Raw genomic sequence first — 18,616 nt, 5'->3', positions numbered from 1 at the left:
GATCATAAGCCAAAAAAGATGAATCCAAATAGATTAGATATCGATACATTACGTAGCTACTAATAAGCTAATATGATACCATCTTATTTTTAATTTTATTTAATTTCAATGCTTTTGCAGCTGAATGGTGGACTCATTTGGGTTCGGCGATAGAAAATCTGAAGCGACTTGCCATCCAGATCCTCTCCTAGACTGTCTCAAGTGGCTATGAGTGCAATTGGCCGACCTTCGTCCTTATCCACAGTAAACAGAGGAACCATCTGACACAAAAATACCTCAACGATCATGTTGTTAGGTTCTAGTTGCGCAGCGGAATATGATTTTCAAAATTTTTTATCAAGTTTTAACACTTAAAATATGCTAATCGAAACACAAACCCTAGGAATACCTTGTAGATTTCAATCAAACAAATCAAGCATGCATATTAGGTAGAAATTATACCTTCTCGAAGACGATGATCCGGTGATAAGAAGATCCCACAAGACACCAAAGTAGATATCCTCCAATAGTGATCCACATAGGAATGATCAAGGTCCTTCCGAATTTGATGTAGTGCTGTAGCCTTCTTCACAAGTGCACTGCCAACTTTTTTGTTTCAAGAACGGATTGCACCACCACTTGAATGCCTTCAATCCTCCACTAAGGCCACACCAAAAACCTTTTCTCAAAAGATCTCACCACCTAAAACTGATTTAGAAATCCAACTATTGGAAAAACTAAACCCTAGGATTAGCAACCCTTACCTTTTCTTTTCTCCCATGTCTTTTCTTTATATTTTTCTCTCACTTTTCCTTGTCTTTTTCTTTCCTTTCTTTTCTAATTTTTTTTCTTCTTATCCTCACAAGATCCCACACCTAACATCCAGCAAATGGCACGCACATAACCAAGTTGAGCGCCCCCTTTAAATAGGAAAGGAAGGGGCACATGAGACCACCCTTGGCGCTTCACTTTCTTCACATGGGGAAATAAATCCCAACACGTGAAACTAATGGGCGTCGAGGAATTTTAAAAGCAGAAGGGCTCTCCTTCTGCATCCAAAATCCTAGGCGCCATCATATGGCGCATCCCATAAGAGATGGCATGGGAATTAAGTGGGAATTTAAGGAAAGTTGTTATGAGGAGTAGTCCAGGACTCTTCCTTCTGGGCGCCATTTATTTTAGGCGTTGATTATTTATGGCATGTGGTTTGGCATGGAGAAAGATGGATCAACATGAAACACTTCCATGTTAATAAGTTAAGTCCCTTAGGAGTCTTAAGATTTGAACCTAATCTAATTAGGTCAAGGCTTCAGGCTCAAGGTTAGCTCAAACATCTTTGAACTAAACCTAATTAGGAACTTGGGTTAATCTATATGCTAGCAAGTAAATTTAACCCATAGGATTTACAATAAATCCAAATAGATCAGACCAAGATCAAATTCCAAAGTATGTGATCCATTGGATTCCATATCTAGCCAGCAGTGGACTCAGGCTCATAACCTAAACCAATCTGATTAGATTAGGTCAGCCCAAATGCATCAATTAATCAGAACACTTTCTAATTAATTTTTGAATTAAACACTTTTAATTCTTGTGAGTCCACAAGTCAAGATTGATGTCTAGCAACATGTCATAACTACTCTGAAAATATGAAATTTGGTAGAAATACCAAAAATACTTTTAGTGACGAGTTATCGTGCAATTCAATCTTTCGATCATACAACATCCCAAATGAGCTATGGGCATGGAATCATGTCATGCCCAAATACTTATCTATATGTATCTCGATCAGAAGATAATGATTCAGTTGATGATACATTAAAAACTCTTTCTAATTACCATCCTGCTTTGATCAAAGACTTCTTGAATTATCAACTTAGGAGATCACATAGGATATTCGCTCCCCTTATAAGGAGTGACCGATTCCTTGTTGACCACTCACAATCTCCATGCACACAGCACCATGTTCAGAATACCCCCCACAAGGCTTAAAGAACCAAGCTAGGAAACAAACCAAAATATAGATTCATATACACAAGGCACCATAGTGATCTCAGGTCTAAGGATAACTTGCACTACTCCCACTAGAGAACAATCAGTTGATAAGCACATAAGACTCTATCAGATATTCTCTCGATAGGTCAATTCAGTGAACTCATGCTCTAATGAATACCCACATTCTCAAATTAGTGTCACCACATAAGTAATTGTGAGATCAACCACCCTCTTCATCCAGCACACATAAGATGTGCCAGTTTTACCGATATCATTGATCCCCGACTCAATGATCCTATGACTAGAGATATTTTAGATCAGGACTATCAAAGATTTAGATCTCACTGGCATGATCTCATCATGGCCTTAAATTATTGCCCTAATGTATGGAATTCATTATAATCTGAAATAAGTATTAAGATGCAGCATATAAGAAACAAAATGCCTAATATTATTAATAATTAATGTCAAATACATGAGTTTGAAAAATAAAATACAGAAAAATACCCCATCGCATCACACATACGATTAGCTTATAGGACATTATTCTTTCAATCTTTCACTTGCACTAAAGTCAATTGCCCCTACACTTGATGCCCATACAATCTAGATGACGATCAAACTGCTACTGTGACAAGACCTTAGTGAACAGATCCATTATATTATTCTTAGTGTCAACTCGCTCTACGATCACATCTTGTCTTTCGACAATCTTTCGAATGAGATGGAACCATCTTAGGATGTGCTTGAATTTATAACGAGACCTTGGTGCCTTCGCTTGAGCAATAGCTCCGATGTTGTCACAGTAAAGTGGCATGGGGTATTCAATCTCAGGAACCACACTCAACTCTGAGATAAACTTCTTCATCCAGATAGCTTTCTTAGCAACCTCACTAGCAGTAATGTACTCCACCTCAATAATTGAGTCAACTACAGTTTGCTGTTTGAAACTATTTCAACTCACTGCACCATCATATAGAGTAAATACATACCGTGATATGGATTTGCTATCATCCGGATCAGATTGAAAACTAGAATCTGTAAAGCCTTCTAGTTTCAGATCAGATCCATCATAAATGAGAAAAGAATCTCTAGTCCTTCTCAAATACTTGTGAATATTTTTCATAGCTTTCCAATGATCCTTTATTGGATCTACGTGAAATCTGCTTACAATACCTAAAACATAAGCCACATCAGGCCTAAAATATAGCATAACATATATAATCGATCCTATAGTCAAAGCATTAGAAATAGATTTCATTCTCTCTCTTCAGGTGTCTTAGGAGACATCTTAGAGATATGTATGCCATGACTCATGGGTATGTCATATTTTTTACTTCCCTCTATGTTGAACCTCTTCAACACAAGATCTATGTACCTAGACTGGGACAAGCAAGCATGCTCTTTGATCTATCCCTATAAATCTTTATACTAAGTATATAGGATGCTTCACCCAAGTCTTTCATGGAAAATTTTTGTGACAGCCAAGTTTTTACCGATTGCAACATATGATATCATTCCCAATGAGAAGTATGTCATCTACATACAAAACTAAAAAGACAATGACACTCCCACTAATCTTCTTATACACACATGGTTCATCCATATTTTTGATAAAGCCAAACGATTTGACTGTCTCATCAAAATAGATGTTCCAACTCCTCGATGCCTGTTTTAATTTATAAATTGATTTTTTTAACTTGCATACTTGATTTGCCCCCCACTGGAGACAAATCCCTCTAGCTGAGTCATATAGACTTCTTTCTCAAAGTTTTCATTGAGAAAAGCAGTCTTGATATCTATTTGCCAGATCTCATAGTCATGATATGTAGCTATAGCAAGCATAATCTGAATAGACTTAAGCATGGCTACAGGCAAAAAGGTTTCATAGTCAACACCTTGTCTTTGTCTAAAACCTTTTATCATTGACCTGACCTTATAGGTCTCTACCTGACCATCTGCTCCAATCTTCTTGAAGACCTATTTGCAGCCTATTGGAGTCACACCCTCAAGCGCATCAACCAGAGCCCAAACTTAGTTGGCATACATGAAATCCATTTCGAATTTCATGGCTTCAAGCCATTTATCAGAGTCACTACTTATGACTGCTTCTAAATAGATCGTGGGATCATCATTCTCAATGATGTATAGTATATTGTCATTCTCAATGACAAACCCATACTTGAGTGGTATATTACGCACTCTATTTGACCTTCGAAGAGGTGTGTGTAGCAGTTGTGCCTCAATAATGGACACTTCAGGTTAAGCATCAACTTATGGACTCTCCACATGTTGCTTCTAGATAGACTGTAGGTCTTGAACTTCCTCAAGTTCAACTATCCTCCCATTACCCCCTTGGATAAGTTTTTTTTTAAAAAGATGACATGCCTACTAACAAACACCTTTTATTGAGTAGAATGGTAGTAGTATTCTATACTCTCCTTAGGATAACCTATAAATCTGCACTTATCTGATCTAGCACCAAGCTTATGTCCTTCAATATTCTTGACATAAGCAGGGCAGCCCCATATTTTTAGATGTTTAAGGCTAGACTTCTTTCCTTTCCATATCTCATATGAAGTGCTAGAAACAGACTTAATTAGTACTTTGTTCAAAATATACACTGCGGTCTCAAGAGCATTTCTCTAAAAGGAGATCGAAAGATCTGTGAAGCATATCATGGACCGCACCATATCTAATAAGGTACGATTTCTTCTTTCTACAATACTATTTAATTGTGGAGTGTAAAGAGGCTCCATTCTGAGAAAATTTCATTATCTTTTAAATAATCAAAAAACTCACTAGTTAAGTATTCTCCTCCTCGATCTGATCGAAGAGCTTTAATACTTTTGCCAGTTTGTTTCTCAACCATTCTTTAATACTCCTTAAACATATCAAAGGCTTCGGATTTGTATTTCATTAAATACACATATCCAGAACTTGATAAATTATCAGTAAATATGATGAAGTAGGAGTATCTACCTCTAGCCTAAGTTATCATTAGGCCAAACATCAGTATGTACTGGGCCCAATAAATCACTCGCTCTTTCTCCATGTCCAGTAAATGGAGTCTTGGTCATCTTACCCATGAGATAAGATTTACAAGTTCCATATGATTCAAAATCACAAAGATCAAAGAACTTTTCTTTGTAAACTTGTTAATCCTTGACTCATTGATATGACCAAGTCGGCAGTATCAGAGATATGTGACATTCACATCTTTTTTTCTTTTCTTCATTTGATCAACATGAAGAATATTATCATTTAGTGATAAGATAAATGACCATTATCTATAAAAGTATTACCATAAAATTCATTAGAAAAATAAATAGAGCAACTATTGTCCTTTCCTTTTATTTTAAAATCATGTTCTAACAATATAGGTACAGAAATAATATTTCTAATAATACTAGGCATATAGTAACAGTCCTTTAATTCCAAAATTTTGCCCGAAGGCAACTTCAACAGCATGGTTCCTACGGCTTCGGCCCTGATGGACTCTCCACTAGCACCGAACAGCACGAAATCACCTTCATTCAATTTACTTATTCCCTGCAGACCCTGCAACGATTTGCAAAAGTATGAACCACAAGCGGTATTTAATACCCAAGATCTGAAATTGAAATACTTAATGATAAATTTGTTTGTATCATATACAAACTTTTAGCAACGTTTGCTTCTTTTTGCTTCAAACTTGCAAAGTAATACTTGCAGTTCCTCTTCCAGTACCCATTCTTTCCACAGTGAAAACAAGTACCCTTGGCGGAGACATTCTTCGCCTTCTTCTTGGAGATGCTAGCCTTAGGATTCGTCTTTTTCTTTGAACCCTTTTTGTCTTTCTTCTTGGAGATCTTATCCACAAGAAGAACTGGTACCTTTTCACCCTTGAAATGGCTTGCTGCTGTCTTTAACATATTCAGCAGTTCAGGCAAGCTTATATTCAGTTTGTTCATATGAAAGTTAATGACAAACTGTGAGAAAGATTCAGGAAGTGATTGCAGGATCAAATCTTGACTAAGATCACCATCCATAGCAAAACCCAATTGACCTAACCGAGTGATCAAGTCGATCATCTTAAAGACATGGGTCTGTACAGATGTGCCTTCACTCATCCTAGCAACGAATAACTGCTTAAATATCTCATATCTAGCAATTCGACTTTGTTCTCCATACAACTCCTTTAAGTTGAGAAGTATGGACTAAACATCCATGCTTTCATGTTGCCTCTAAAGCTCATTGCTCATAGAGGCTAGCATGATGCATTTGACCGTCATACTATCATCTTGCCATATCTTATATATGATCCTGTCCTCCTCAGTAGCATCTTTTCCAATTCAATCGGATGCAGGGGTATCTAGAATATAGGAGACTTTCTCCTGTGTGAGAACAATTCTCAAGTTCCTCAATCAGTCCACATAATTTGATCCGATCAACTTGTTAGCATCAAGAATGCCATGCAGTGAAAGTGAGGATGCCATTATACAGTTTAATCTATAAGTACAAAAATAAATTATAAGCAGACAATTCATGATGACATGCACAACTAGATTAGGTCTTTTGTCTAATTGTCTCTCACTTTTTTAACAAATTTTATCACCCTCAAGTATGAAAATGAGAAACATAATCTTGTTTCTAAGTGGGATTGAGATCCCTATTCCTCACAAACACCTTATGAATAGCACAATAAGCATTCATGAGTTCAAGAATAGGTAATTCTTACCAATTGTATCTCATACAATTCCCAACAATTCTCTTACCTCTAGAACACCTATAGTCTTGTGGATAGCACAACAAACTAAAGTGTTCTAGTTAAGATCAACTCTTCATTCTTATATAATCATATTTGAATAATGCTACTCTTGCGGATAGCACAATAAGACAATACTATTCAAATATGCCATAAACATCAAAATGTACTTAGTCAACATCATATCAATTTTCATAGCAAGTCTTGTAGATAACACAACAAACTTACTACAGATTTTGACATACTCTATTGACTTAGCATGAAAGAAGGCATATGCAGTGTCTTCAACACTAAGCAATCCAAATTCGAAACTCAATTGATCAAATTGGCCAGATAAGTAGATGGAAGGTTCTCCATTGCTTTCCTTAAACACCAACAAGTTAATCAGGTAAGCAAACGGTGCTAATTAAATAACCACCTTTGGCACTTGCCTGAGACACGAATTGTTCAACGAATTCGAAATTCGGTCAGCAAGTGATTCCCGACACTACGACTTAATATAATTTTTAATTGAGGGTCTTAGAATGGTCTCATGCACATCCTAACATTTAACATCACATGAAATATGCATATCATAAGAATTGAGCACTTAGACAATATATCATATGATTCAAATTGTAATATCATTCATATGCCTATGCCAAAATCATAATTGCAGGATCATGTAGGGTGTATATATGACTTTGGTTCAACTATTGAGCCAATGTCATTTGACTATGATTTGGATTCAACACTTGATCCAATTCATATGTCAAATTTGACTTATGCCAACTTTTGAATCATAATCCAATTTGGACTACAACTAATTCAAACCCTAATCCAATTAGGCTTGACCAGGTCAACAACTGACTAGTGTTCAATGCATCCTAATTAAATCGATTAAAAACATCAATCCATCCTGAATCATAAAATTTCAGATTATGATAAATCCTAAATTTAGCAACTGAAATTTAAAGTCTTAACTACGATCATGGTCAAAATAATTTTAATTTAAAGATTGATGCAAATAATCGATTAAAACAACATAGCGTCATATGAATTAGATCTAATCTATATTACGACAATAACATTTGCTTGATTGAATCTAACAAGAGTGGCTCTGATACTACTGTTGGGTTTCGGTTGCGCAGTGAAATATGATTTTCAAAAATTTTTATCAAGTTTTAACACTTAAAACATGCTAATCGAAACACAAACCCTAGGAACACCTTGTAGATTTCAATCAAACAAATCAAGCATGCATATCAGGTAGAAATTATATCTGCTCGAAGACGATGATCTGGTGATAAGATCTCCACAAGACACCAAAGTAGATGTCCTCCAACGGTGATCCACATAGGAATGATCAAGGTCCTTCTCAATTTGATGTAGTGCTGCAGCCTTTTTCACAAGTGCACTGCCAACTTTTCTTTTTCAAGAATGGATTGCACCACCATCTGAATGCTTTCAATCCTCCATTAGGGCCACACCAGAAACTTTTTCTCAAAAGATCTCACCACCTCAAACTAATTCAGAAATCCAACTATTGGAAAAGCTAAATCCTAGGATTAGCAACCCTTGCCTTTCCTTCTCTCTCGTCTTTTCTTTCTATTTTTCCCTCACTTTTCCTTGTCATTTTCTTTCCTTTCTTTTCTGATTTTTTTTTTCTTATCCTCACAAGATCCCATGCCTAAGACCCAGCAAATGGCATGCACATAACCAAGTGGAGCGCCCCCTTTAAATAAGAAAGGAAGGGCACATGAAACCACCCTTGGCGCTTCACTTTCTTCACATAGGGAAATAAATCCCAATGCATGAAACTAATGGGCATGGAGGAATTTTAAAAGTAGGACTCTCCTTATCTAGAATCCTAGGCGCCATCATATGGCACATCCCATAAGAGATGGCATGGGAATTAAGTGGGAATTTAAGGAAAGTTGTTAACAGGAGTAGCCCAAGACTTCCTTTTAGGCGCCATTTATTTTAGGGATTGATTATTTATGGCGTGTGTTTTGGCGTGGAGAAAGATGGATCAACATGAAACACTTCCATGTTAATAAGTTAAGCCCCTTAGGAGTCTTAAGGTTTGAACATAATCTAATTAGGTCAAGGCTTCATGCTCAAAGTTAGCTCAAACAACTTTAAACCTAATCAGGAACTTGGGTTAATCCATATCTGGCAAGTAAATTTAACCCATGATTTACAATAAATCCAATTAGATCATACCAAGATCAAATCCCAAAGTGTATGACCTATTGGGTTCTATATCTAGCCAGCGATGGACTCAGGCTCATGACCTAAACCAATCCGATTAGATTAGGTCAGCCCAATGCATCAATTAATCAAAATATTTTCTAATTAATTTTTGAATTAAACACTTTTAATTCTTGCGAGTCCACAAATCAAGATTGATGTCCAACAATATGTCAGACTATCTAGAAGATATGGAATTTGATGGAAATACTAAAAATACCCTTCAGTGACGAGTTATCGTGCAATTCAATCCTTCGATCATACAACATCCCAGATGAGCTATAGGCATGAAATCATGTCATGCCCAAATACTTATCTATATATATCTCGATCAGAAGATAATGATTCAGTTAATGATACATTAAAAACTCTTTCTAATTACCATCCTGCTTTGGCCAAAGATTTCTTGAATCATCAACCTATGAGATCACATAGAATATTCGCTCCTCTTATAAGGAGTGATCGATACCTTGTTGACCACTCACAACCTCCATGCACACTGCACCATATCCAGAACACCCCATACAAGGTTCAAAGAATCAAGCTAGGGAATAAACCAAAATATAAATTCGTATACACAAAGCACCATAGTGATCTCAGGTCAAGGATCACTTGCAGTACTCCCACTAGAGAACAATAAGCTAACAAGCATATAAGATTCCATCAAATGTTCTCTCAATAGGTCAATTCAATGAACACATTCTTTAATAAGCACCCACATCCTTGTATTAGTATCACCACACAAGTGATTGTGAGATCAACTACCCTCTCCGTCGAGCATACATAGGATGTGCCAGTCTTATCGATATCATTAATCCCTGACTTAATGATCCTACGACTGAAAATATTTTAGATTAGGGCTATCAAGGATTTAGATCTCACTGGTATGATTTCATCATGGCCCTAAATCATTGCTCTAATCTATGGGGTTTATTATAATCTTAAACAAGTATTAAGATGCCGCATATAATGAAACAAAATACCTAATATTATTAATAATTATGTCAAATACATAAATTTGAAAGATAAAATACAAAAAAACATCCCACACATCACACATGTGATTGGCATATGGGGCATTATTCTTTCACATGTATATGTTCACTAAAATCTGAGGTTGAGGCTCAAATGCATTTAAGAGAAAGTTGAGCTGAAATATTCGGATCCAACTGCGAATGACTTTGTTAATAATGATGAATATTCAATGAGCAGACGGCTTGTAGGCCAGCAACAGAAGCTAAAGCATGATAAGCCAAGATCGCCTCCAAGATCAGCCAATTTCGTAGCTAGCAATGTTGGGGTAGATGCTAAACGATGGACAAGTAGCAATATTTCATGCAGGCTTTCAACTGATCAGCCACAACATGCATCCTCACAGCATAAGCAGCTAAAGCAAGGTACTACGAGAAGGCAAACAGCTGCTCAGTGCAGAGATAAAGGAAAAGAAAAGACATTTGCGGCCTCGATGGAGGGGTTGTAGTCAGTTCACTCGATTCAGTGACCAGACAGAAAAATGATGGTAGTTCTTCTGATGATTATGAATCTAGTGGTTAAAGAGGGAGCAGAATATAGAAGACCACCGTTTATGAGACATAGCCATAAGGTAGTCTTCGATTTAGTAGTGAGTCCCAATTGACGCATGTTACACAAGATAGGGACCTGGTGCATAAGCTAGTAAAGCCCGTGAGGATATGATTGCATATAGATGACAAACTCCTCGAGATCGTTCAGGATACGATGCAGCTAAAGATGACCTCGCATGTGGATGAAAATCCATGAACGTATCAGGTTCATTGTATTTTAGATTCTCTTATCCGCAACAACAGGCAGCTTATGATCCATACAGATATGGATATGGTGCGTCCAAGGTATCGTTTTCCAATGACTACTATCCAATGTAATTCGGAGCATCTTACAGATCAAATTGAAATCCTAATCTAATCAAGATTGAAATCCAAGTCCAACTTAGATAATTAAACCCAAGTAGCCTTAAATTAAGTCAAGCCCAATTAAATTAAATCTAATTTAAATTAATTAGGACTTGATCCATAATTTAATTAGGACCAATTACATTGCAACACTTACAATTAAGTCCTTTATGCTAACAATTAGCAGTTACTAAATTTGTAACTTTTATAAATTGATCCAAATCATCAATCCAATTGATAATTTGATTATGATCCAAGCCATTGATCAGATCAAACTTCTTTTGCCTGTGACCCCTCAGGTTCTATTCTGTCTGATAGTGAGACATACCATAATCTCCATCGTAGTATCATCGAAACTCCTTTCGATGGGCTGAAATGATTCCAACTCAACCCAATAAGGATCGTTGATCTGAAAACAACCCCAATGAGTTCTCACAATCCACTAGTGATGCCTAGCAGCATGTACTGGCAATCCAGCAGAACAGAAAAATCTGAACCCCTAGGTGTAGTTACCGTGTGATCAAGTTCTTCTATCAAGAGTCCCGATAGGATGCAGATCATCAAAACTCATCAAATCCTAAGCATCCGTCATATGCTAAACTTAATTAGCTTGAGTCCAATTATGAATTTCATGAAAACTCCTTCCTATTATCATGTTATTGTGGCCACAGACTTAATGACTCAGGTTCTTAAGTCGCATAGGACTACTCCTCAACTACTAAGACCGATAAATCCCCTATAAGTGCACACCCTACTCCTACAGCGAACCTACTGTAGCCAACGAACACCGCAAAGCTCCGAATGACTAGGCACTGTTTATGTATTGTCAAAATACAGCAACCCAACTGTGAGCAGTCGAAACACCGTAAATCAAAGAATTACTCACATAACTACAGCATCGAGATAGTCACTGACGAGTGAGTAGACGTCCAAGTGACTTCTCATTCTTGATCACGCTCAGTATCGTTGTTCTCTAACAACCACTTGCACTCTCGTTCCAGTGTCCCTACACTGTAGACTCGAGACTCATTTATCCGAAAGAAAAGCGATCTATGCATCGATCTTGACGGATCAATCACCGTTCCCGTAATGATTCAACAATCGAGAGTAATTCAGGAGTTAATCTATAATGACATATATCTTAAATTCTCAACTCTTGAGAATGTGTCATTGTCTATTAACTCCTTAGACGATTCACAGATACATTACACATGAATGAATTTAAAAATCTATTTTATTAATTTCAATAAATCAAGTACAAAAATATTCTAGAATAATACAATGCGTCAATCAACAATTGGCTTCTAGGTCATTCATCTAACAAGGGGTGCTAACCCGATGGCTAGCATCCGGTCCAGTTCTGAGTCAGTGGACTTTGGTTGTAAACTTGTAATGTTATACGAGTTATATATAAATGTATGGTTCTAGGAAACATTTTATGCACCAACATGCACCAGCTGGTATAGGGAGTACTGCACAAATCCAGTATGACCCTGATATCATATGATTGCTTGGTACACCCACATACCTAAACATGGTAGAAGAATTGTGCCAATGACAACAACAAAGCATGTGTAGATGGAGACATACTGTATCACACCACATTATGCAAGTAAGTTACCGGTATGGACTCCAATACCTATTGCTTCAAAGAATTATTGGCATATTTACAAGTTATAAAAACAATTCCTGTCATAGAACATCAACTGATATTTAACAATCCTACCTGGCAGTAGAGGATAATATATTTATGACCTAAAAAATAAGAAATATGGTAGTACCCCACAAAAGTGTATTCCATGCTAGCGTATCCTTTGCTTCTAGACTTCAGCTGATCAAAGAAATCCCCAACCATCTGCATATTAACCCAAGTAACATTGAATACAACTGATGTATCTGATGATACAACATGAAAAACAATTACTACGACATCAAAGGAGACAACTGCAAACTAGTTCCTGGAGGAAAGCATGCATTTAACAATTCAACCTTCCTCCTAAGTTGGCAGCCTAAATTGTTAAGCCTAACATCCATCAACCAGGGTGACCAGCATCTGGTAATATCTATGTTCAGACAAGGTCCGGTAAATATCATGGGCCAGATTGCAATGAATAGGATTACAGAGAATTCATATGAAAGTGAACTTAGTCAGAAATTTAGAGGGACATATTAAAGTAGCTTTGTTTAATAACGGAGTTAGATAGGAATCTTGGAGATCAATCCATAAATCCAGACATGTATTGAATCCTTTATTATTATTATTATGATTGCAATGTTAGGAACAAATACAATCTTTCCATCAGGAATACCTCTGCGAGCGGTAACTCATAAATAATTGAGGCTCTATTCTCTGTGATAAAGTTCATTTCTTTAAATTCACCTCTTCTTTCTTGACCAAGCTCCATTAGAGAACCTATATATTCCTTTGGTGTGAGCATTTCGATCTGCATCAACAACACACCCAGACAATCCCTTATGAAATACAGAGAAATTCAAATTCACAACAAATAAATAGAACTTGTAAGAATGTGATACCTTAACAAATGGTTCTTCAATTTGCCTTCTCTTTCCAGGCTCTGGCAGTAAAGTTGGATTTGAGCAGTCAATCTACATCAAACAAAATTAATATGTTCATATATATCACTAAATTAAAAAATTGATCAAGTTCAGCTGACTCAGCTTCATTGATATCAATTATGAAATTATTCATCACACAACATTATCAGATGGAAAATTCTGGACAATCTATCAAACAAAAATGTGCAATTTCAGTTCACCTTAAAAATTTTCATATTAATTTTATCAGAATGCTAATTTACTATGAAAATCAATATTTACAGGGTTTGCTCAGTTATTTTAGTAATAGGCATTTCTTTCCTAATAACCAAAGTACTGCTTATTCATAAATTAATTCCAGCAACCAATAATGTTATTTGTCAGTTGTCACACATAAATGGCCATCCTAGAATGTTCATGAACTGGTGGAACATGCAGAGTAGCATGTTAAGCATTTTTCCCATAATCCTTCCCGACATCAACTATGTCTTCCATAGTTTCACTTACTTCTCAAGCATTTTTTTGAAATTTTGAACTTAGGCCCAACCAATATCTCTTTATTCGCCTATTATTATGGTTTAAAACAACTTGCTCTGTACTCCAGATGTTGGTCCAAATATGGTATTGAAGTCTATTATAACCACTCTTCCTTCATGTAACTAATAATGGGTCTCATGTCTGTAGAGATTACAGAAAGGCCTTGCATTATGTTTGTCTGAATACCATCACATTGATCAACTATACATGAAGCCAGTATAGGGTATCATTATGTTTTACTTTGCATGTCACTGATATATATGTTCAAGATATGCTACAGAAAATGTTGAAGAACAAAAGGTCTGCAGATCAGTGATGCATGAGCCAATAATGTATTGGATGACATGTAACGGAAAAGTTTTGGGGTTGAGTTTTGATGAAGGCAACTGCAAGTGAATACTGCCATCACTTATCCCTACTCTTGTTTCATGCTTTTGATGATCTCAATACAATGATTTAGATGACCATTCTTCCATCTTAAGCACCAAATTACTTCACCTAATCATAGAGTTTCTTCAACTAGATAATACAAACATAAGGTCAAGCATCTATGCTTAAGCATTGGTGGAGGCAACACAACAGGATACCGCATGGTACTAATCATTTTCTATGTTCTTAAAGATCTTGATAGATTAACTAAATTCACCATTCATCCTTCTCAAGCACCAAATTATCTTTCATCTTGCTCCAGTGAAGACTTCAAGTCTTCAACTAAACAAGAACACCGTTCCAGCTCTTGTTCTCTCCTTGTTTTATGTGAATAAATCTGTTATATGGCAAGTTGAGTTTCATCAGTATCTAACTGCTAGATCTATGCTGCCTTTATAAACCATTGCAAGGTGTTGCTACTTTTTACTTTGCATAAACCGAGGAAATGAACTTGAGGCTTTGTTAATAATTTACTATTAGTTAAACCAAAATAAGTTAAGCAATGACAAGTATTTGCAACCAATAACCCAGTATATCGACTGACATATCCGATTAAAGTTGACCTATGAGACAATAAGTAAAGCTTTTCCTTTGGAAATTAGGATACAGAATGTTCTAACATACTTCATGTTTGTACAGAGTATCCCACATTGTCCACACAACGTTTGTAGCAAAAAGCAAACATATCAGAAAGCATGATGTACACTTAACCAACAAAGGCTGAAGGAACACGAAGAATTTACAGTATCACCGTTTATACAATTGACTCGGTAAACTACACTTGGTGCAGTTGTTATCAATGTCAAGTTGTACTCTCTCTCAAGCCTTTCCTGAAAAAGTGGATATTACAATTAGAATAATTTAGAGAATTTAAAATCATCACCTATATTGCACAAGGACTACTCGAACCTGAACAATTTCCAAATGGAGAAGACCTAAAAACCCACATCGAAAACCAAAACCCATAGCACTAGAAGTTTCAGGCTCAAACTGCAAAATAAATAAATAAATGGGCATGAAAATTCTGAAGAATCTTTCAATTGGTTATTATAGTACTGTTAGAAAAATCACAGTTCTACTACAAGATCAACAGAAGTGCAGTAGGCTGATGCCATTGATGTAAGATAGGTTACTACAATAGATTCACAAAATTTTGCAACGGAATCACCAAATTGGAAGATGACATGAAAAATTTAAAGAGCAGAAACAGAAGAAACAAATTTTAGAAACATAAAGTTTGATGTAAGGAGACCGAACATCTCAGCCAGGGTTTGCTAAATGGGACAGAACCGTCTGGTTCAGGGCGTGGTGAAACATACCACTAGTGGATCAAGATGGTGACAGCCTTCAAAATGAGACACCGGAGAGAAAAGGGGGACGGAGAAGGAAGGAGAGGAATAGAGAGGGATAGGGGGGAGGGAAGGAGAGGAGAAGGCCGGGGAGGCTGCCGGAAGGCAGCTGAGGCCATCAAAGGACCATCTCTTTCGGACCAAAATAGGAGCAATTGCCTCTGTTCCATATTTTCTTTTTTATTTTGTCAACTCACAATGAAGTTAACGATGCCCTAGTTTCAATCCAGAGGAGGGCAGAGCCACTCTAGTCATTTGGGGGCCCCCGTGGCTCTCCGACGGCCACCACCAGCATCATCACTATCTCCCCTCCTTCCCTCCCTCTCCCCCTCTCCTTTCCTCTCTCCAATTCTCCCTCTTCCCCACTCTCTCCGCTATGTTGATTTGGGCCTGACACAGGGGCACACCGAACCGTGCCGCCAGCCAACTCATACAGGCCTCGATACTAGTACAGCTAGCCTTGGTCTCAACTCTCAACATCTTTAAGAAAACAGGTTTAACTTGTGCTCCATGTAATATTTAAATTTGAAAGCTGAAGTAAAACACACTTTCTATATTGGGAAAGAAAGCATCTCTTAAAAAAACTCTTAGTGCACTTTCCATGAGTTGTCAGATCTTTATGTGCCAATGCATGTGCATTAAATTAGCAGTTTAGCACAATGGTGTATGTTTTTGGAAGTGATAAAATGGGATTTTGCTTGATACTTCAAACAAGGCTTTCATCATGTAGCTGCACTTAATCTTCTAAAGTCCAATGGATAATGTAGCAACCAATCACAACCCAAATCACATGTTCTAGCAGCTGGGAACTTCCAAATGATCGAGTTCACAATGCAGCATAAGCACCTAAAAAAATGTCCAACTACTGTTCTGGAGGATGACAAGGATGGAAAAACTATAAGGGAAAGAAATTTTAAAGGGACGAGAGAACACAAGGCATGTGCAGTTAGGCATTAATCTTTAAACTGAGATAAGTACAAGTTGCTCTGACAAGAAGATTTGCAGCACTTCTGCAGATCTGCCAACAAACAATGGATTTCATGTTGTTGACACACATTACAAAAAATGTTTGATTAAAAGGTGACATAAAATGCCAAGAAGGCAAGAACTACCTAAGGTGCTGAAACCTTCCAACCCTCGTATAGGGATGAACTAGGGATGACCATGCCTTATCATTTTTTGGAAATCTAATCCAAGCAATTCATACACCATGACATCTTCATGGGCTCTAAAGATAACCTCATGTGGAGGAAATAGACAATTAGACAAGGTTCAAACCAAGGTTCACCATGTTGGATCAGGACCCATGCCAGTTGGCCAGCGGTATGGCTCGGTACACCCTTCTACTGTTACATACCAGGCCCAAACTAACACAGCAAAGAAGAACCAAACCGAGAGAGGAAAGCGGGGTGAGAGGGAGAGGGTAAAGGAGAGAGACAAAGGGAAGGAGAAGGAGAGAGCAGGGATGCCGGTAGAGGCTGATGGTGGCCGACGGAGGGTTGCAGAGCTTTGGATCCATCTCCCCACCTCTGCCGATTGACATAGGAGCAATTGCTCCACCTTCAATCGCGAATCCTTAATTTTTTTCTACCATCTAACAATGAAGTCCACAAACCTGTTGCTTCCTTCACTCAAGTAAAGTTGGCAACATTACCAACTTCATTATGGGTCAGCAAAATGAAAAAAAAAGAGTTATTAGGTGAAGTCGGCAACGGGGCAACATCATTGCCAACTTCACCTGATATCCCTCCTAAAAAAAAAAAAGAAAAAAAATGAATCAGGGGCTTTTGCCCCATTTCGATCGGCCTCCATCTTCCTCGGCGAGCCTCTAACGGCCTCTAGTGGGCCTCCGGAGGATCTCCTTCCCTCTCCATCTCTCTCTTTTCCTTCTCTTCCTTCTCCCACGTATCCTTGTTGCCGGCCTTCCAATGGGTGCAGAGGCCCTCCGACGACCTCTAGAGGGTCTCTCTCCCTCTCCATCTCCTTCCCTTCTCCCTCTCTCTCTTTTCCTCTCTTTCTTTCTCCCTACTACCAGCATTGCAAATTTGGTAATGGAACCATCCCGATCTGCCACCCAGTTCAAGATGGTTCTGCCTTCCATGGTCAGGATGGTACTTACTGTACCATGTGCCTTACCTATAAAGGTTATCAACTAGTATGCTTAAAGAGAAGAAGAAAGAGAAAGGAGAGAGAAGGAAAGAAAAAGACCAGCAGTGGCCCTCCGAAGGGCCACCGAGGCCTCCGAGGCTCGTAATCCTCCACGAGATGCGAGGAGAGAGAGAGATGAGAGAGGGAAAGAGAGATAAGTGGAGGGAGCAATAGGCAGTGGGGAGGCCATCGGAGGACCGTCGGGTGACCGAACCCTTGTTTCAAACCTATGGCAGCCACGGGGCTATTTCGAGCCATCCAGTGGCCATGACGGCCCTCTAACGGCTTCCCCACTGCCTTCCGCTTTCTCCTCTTCTCTCCCTTCCCCTCTTATCTCTCTCTTCTTAGATTTTCTCTCATAGAGGACTGCAAAGCCCAAGAAGCCTCCACGGGCCTTCGATGGCCACCATCGGCATCTCCATTAGCCTCCATTTTCTTTCCTCCCCCCTCGCTCTCTCTCTCTTTATTCCTCCCTGATTTATCCCTTGTTTCCATGTTGGTTCGGATCCGGTACAGTCCGATAGGTGTACCAACTCATATCGCCGGCCAGCTGGCACTAGATCCAGTTCCAAGTCAGCGATCCTTGCATGGGAGACTTATACTATTTCATTGTTGAAGCCATAAAAAATGAAAAAGAAGATGAAAACTTAGAGACACAATAAATAGGAGGCACAGAAAAGATTTATAAGCAGACAAAAGACTTATGTACACATATA

General features: G+C 37.9%; 1 protein-coding gene across 8 annotated transcripts in view; it reads right to left on the bottom strand.

Annotated features, from left to right (window-relative positions):
- Nucleotides 1–18,616, bottom strand: part of LOC105032953 (translation factor GUF1 homolog, chloroplastic) — a 178,792-nt gene that overhangs the window by 28,625 nt on the left and 131,551 nt on the right. For 6 of the 8 annotated variants that reach the window (XM_010907558.4, XM_073253777.1, XM_029261168.2 and 3 more), the window contains 5 exons: nucleotides 15,313–15,393; nucleotides 15,147–15,233; nucleotides 13,417–13,488; nucleotides 13,191–13,325; nucleotides 12,663–12,736 (listed from right to left, as the gene is read on the bottom strand). In XM_010907558.4, coding sequence (XP_010905860.1) covers nucleotides 12,663–12,736; nucleotides 13,191–13,325; nucleotides 13,417–13,488; nucleotides 15,147–15,233; nucleotides 15,313–15,393 — 449 coding nt within the window. The remainder of the gene's footprint in view (nucleotides 1–12,662; nucleotides 12,737–13,190; nucleotides 13,326–13,416; nucleotides 13,489–15,146; nucleotides 15,234–15,312; nucleotides 15,394–18,616) is intronic. The other 2 variants (XM_073253778.1, XM_010907557.4) reach the window with 2 other exon arrangements.

This window comes from Elaeis guineensis, chromosome 3 (genome assembly GCF_000442705.2).
Source record: "Elaeis guineensis isolate ETL-2024a chromosome 3, EG11, whole genome shotgun sequence".
NCBI classification, from domain to species: Eukaryota; Viridiplantae; Streptophyta; class Magnoliopsida; order Arecales; family Arecaceae; genus Elaeis; species Elaeis guineensis.
This window is presented reverse-complemented; position numbering and strand designations above follow the sequence as displayed.